The following is a 3,604-nucleotide window of genomic DNA, read 5'->3' on the forward strand; positions in this document are numbered from 1 at the left end:
GCCTCCCAAAGTGCTGGGATTACAGGCGTGAGCCACTGGCCGCGCCAGGCCTTTTTTTCCCTTCTGACCAAAAACTTTGCTCAGTTCTCTCTTTCCTAAAAACACACCTAAACTCCTAACTTTTTGTTTGAACTCCTGCTCTGCTTCCTTCTTGCTTTTGTTGTCAAGGCTGTTGCAGGGGCAGTCTCCACTTATATCCCACCCGCACCTCAGTCTCCCATGGCCACACTCATCAGGTCCACCAATATACCCTGACTGTCACGTCCTGACCTCCTTTCAGTCCTTCCCTTTCTAGACCTCTTTGTGTGGCCTGGCACTGAGGATGGCTCCACTGTCTTCAGAAGTGACCCATCTGCCCTGGACTTCCTGGTTACCCTCCTTGCAGTCTGCTCTCTGCCTCATTCCCACCTCTGGGGGCCTTGCAGAGCACACAACACTGACTGCATTTGAGATCAGTGAAGGGGCTATCTCTGGTACCACTGTCAGGAGGCAGAAGCCTCCCTGGCCCTACACGCATCTATACTTACCTTCTCTACAATGAAGGCCGTGATGCCCCGAGAAGCCGGCATAGCAGCCAGATCCGTCTTGGCATAGACAATCAGGACGTCAGCATCAGGGCCATTAGTGATCCAGAACTTGTTGCCATTCAGGATGTAGTGATCTCCTAAAGGGCAGGATGTTGGCTATTTGCTCAAGCCATCTCGGCCTGTCTCAGCCAGGCCATAGACCTTCTGCTGAGCAAGTAGCTGTCCAGCTCTGAGAAAGTTCTGGAAACCCAACAGGGACCACCCCCAATTGTTGCTCCCTCACCCTGATAATGTCTGAACTTCTGCCCATTTTGGCTCCCAAGTCGAGAGCAGCCTCACCTTTCTTTTCCGCTTTGAGCTTCATAGAGACAACGTCAGAGCCTGAATTGGGCTCACTCATGGCCAGGGCTCCGATGTACTCACCACTGGTCAGCTGCAAGGAAAACCCCCAACAGGCCTTGTTACAACCTCGGAGTACCCTAGAGCAGCTCACTGATACTGCTGCTTCCTGTCCACATTACACCCCTTCAAACTTCTCAGACCAGGGTATCGGCAGAGTCCTAGAAGTCGCTTCTAAGAAGCCCAATGGCTACAAGGCTGAAAATGCCTCTCCTTTTTCCATTCCCTTTGCAAAGGAAGCTAGTCCTACTCTTCCATTTCTTAGAGTTCTCTTCAAATGTTGTCTGTCTGTTGTTCAATGCAAGAGGTCTGGTCCTATTTTTATTTTTGGCTCAAATATTTTAAAGCAATCCATGGCCCCTTCCTAACCACACTGGGTTCATGGCAGCATGCTACAGAAAGCAGGTCTCACCGGCCCTCACCAAGGGGAGAGGGTGCCTTATAGTTGGCACTGTGAGATTAGCATGTACTACATTTCTATTTCCTTACCTTTGGGAGATACTTCTCTTTCTGGGCCTCATTCCCATTGCGCACAAGCTGGTTGATGCAAAGGTTGGAGTGGGCACCGTAACTGAGCCCCACTGCTCCAGAAGCTCGGGATATCTCCTCCATCACCAGCACATGCTCCAGGTAGCCCAGGCCAGAGCCGCCGTACTGAACTGGGAGTGGTGTGGTGCAAGGGAATGGAAAAGGCAGCCCAGATTAAATTGGGATATTCCATTTGTTGGCAGAAGGGAAACACCTTGTAGCACCTATTCCAAATTCCCTCTAGCAACAAGAATAAGCTGATGCCACAGACCTGCTTACAAGCTCACTGGACTGGTTTTGCCTGCTGCTGCTTGTCAGCTGAGGGGTGATTCAGAAGGCAATCATTGCAACTCCTGCTTTATCCCAGACAGACCTCTGGATGAAGATACGTGAACAACCTGAGCACCCACTACTCAGAAAGTTACAGAAATGCAGAGGCAGATGAATAAATGAAGAAAGAGGGCCTGGAGTTTAACAGAGAAAAACAAAGACATTGGGATGGAGGTGGTATCCAAAGGGCGAAGAACAGATACAAAGCCAGAAGATGTGATGTGTCTGCAAAACGCCTAAGGAAGGTGAGATTTTATAGCATAGGGCTGAACCCAAGAAGCAGGACTGGTAACAGGACAGGAGAGCCACAGCCTCAGGGACAATCTTCAGGTGGGCTGTGCAGCAGAGGGAAGATGAGATGCTGGCAGAGAATTTCAGAACTCCTCATAAAATATACGGTTTTTCCTTGGCAGCAGATCCAAACTCAAAGTGGCTGGGTCACCTGATACCACCCCCAGCCCTGCTGATTGGGTCAAGCCTAACAAGGTCCTATACATATGTTCACTCTGACCAACAAGTCAGGCTTGTCCTCGGCTCTAAGGAAAGCTTGACCTGCCCTTACAACTGCAGGAAGGAAAGTCTGAAGGCAGGCAACATTAGAAACAGCCACCATGACATCATGCAGAGACCAGAACTTATATCCGGCTTTCTTTTTCAGGTTCTCTTGAAAGAGTTTTCATCAAATTTTTTCTTTTTTTTTCAAGAGGCGGGCTCTCGTTCTCTTGCCCAGGCTGGGGTGCAATGGTGTAATCATGGCTCACTGCAGCCTTGAACTCCTGGGCTCAAGTGATCCTCCTGCCTTGGCCTCCCCAGTCGCTGGGATTACAGAAGCCCACTACCACACCTGGCCATTTTCATCTGATTTCTAACTGCCTCTTTCTTCCATAAAATACAATCTGATTCAGAAGCATATTGTCTGCAGGGAGTGGGGTACATAAACCCCCAAAACACAAGAGGAGAGTCTTCCTTAGGAGTGACCAGCAGCCTTTCCCCCAATGCTTTCACATTAAGATGGTTGCAATTAATCTTTAAGTGGTTTCATTTTATGAGAGATGATGTAACTTTCTAGGATGTAAGGAGAAGTATTGGGTTCCACTCATACTCTCATGCCCAGAGTGAATAGAGGCCGAAGCAGGTTGGGCTTTTTTTTGTTTTTGAAATGGAGTCTTGCTCTGTTGCCTGGGCTGGAGTGCAGTGGCGCCATCTCAGCTCACTGTAACCTCCACCTCCCAGGTTCAAGCCATTTTCCTGCTTCAGCCTCTCGAGTAGCTGGGATTACAGGTATGTACCACCACGCCTGGCTAATTTTGTATTTTCAGTGTAAAGAGAGTTTCTCCATGTTGGTCAGGCTGGTCTCAAACTCACAACCTCAGGTGATCCGCCTGCTTCGGCCTCCCAAAGTGCTGGGATTACAGGCGTGAGCCACTGTGCCTGGCCTAGGCTTATCTCTTTACTGGGCACTGCAAGCCAGGCTGGGCCTCCTTCAGAGGTTAAGAATATCCAAACCAGGCCGGGCGCGGTGGCTCATGCCTGTAATCCTAGCACTTTGGGAGGCCAAGGCGGGTAGATCATGAGGTCAGGAGATAGAGACCATCCTGGCTAACATGGTGAAACCCTGTCTCTACTAAAAATACATAAAATTAGCCGGGCGTGGTGGTGGGTGCCTGTAGTCCCAGCTACTCGGGAGGCTGAGGCAGGAGAATGGCGTGAATCCGGGAGGCGGAGCTTGCAGTGAGCCGAGATCATGCCACTTCACTCCAGCCCGGGTGACAGTGAGACTCCATCTCAAAAAAAAAAAAAAAAAAAAAAAAAAAAAAAAA

The 3,604-nt window shown here is 49.7% G+C and overlaps 1 protein-coding gene across 3 annotated transcripts in view; it reads right to left on the reverse strand.

Moving 5' to 3' along the window:
- The window catches only part of LOC111524262 (isovaleryl-CoA dehydrogenase, mitochondrial), a 23,451-nt gene that overhangs the window by 16,866 nt on the left and 2,981 nt on the right, over positions 1 to 3,604 (reverse strand). For all 3 annotated transcript variants that reach the window (XM_026456348.2, XM_023189417.1, XM_026456347.1), the window contains exons 4-6: positions 1,416 to 1,585; positions 867 to 960; positions 528 to 664 (exon numbers count right to left, since the gene is read on the reverse strand). In XM_026456348.2, coding sequence (XP_026312133.1) covers positions 528 to 664; positions 867 to 960; positions 1,416 to 1,585 — 401 coding nt within the window. The remainder of the gene's footprint in view (positions 1 to 527; positions 665 to 866; positions 961 to 1,415; positions 1,586 to 3,604) is intronic.

Source organism: Piliocolobus tephrosceles, chromosome 6 (genome assembly GCF_002776525.5).
Source record: "Piliocolobus tephrosceles isolate RC106 chromosome 6, ASM277652v3, whole genome shotgun sequence".
NCBI lineage: Eukaryota > Metazoa > Chordata > Mammalia > Primates > Cercopithecidae > Piliocolobus > Piliocolobus tephrosceles.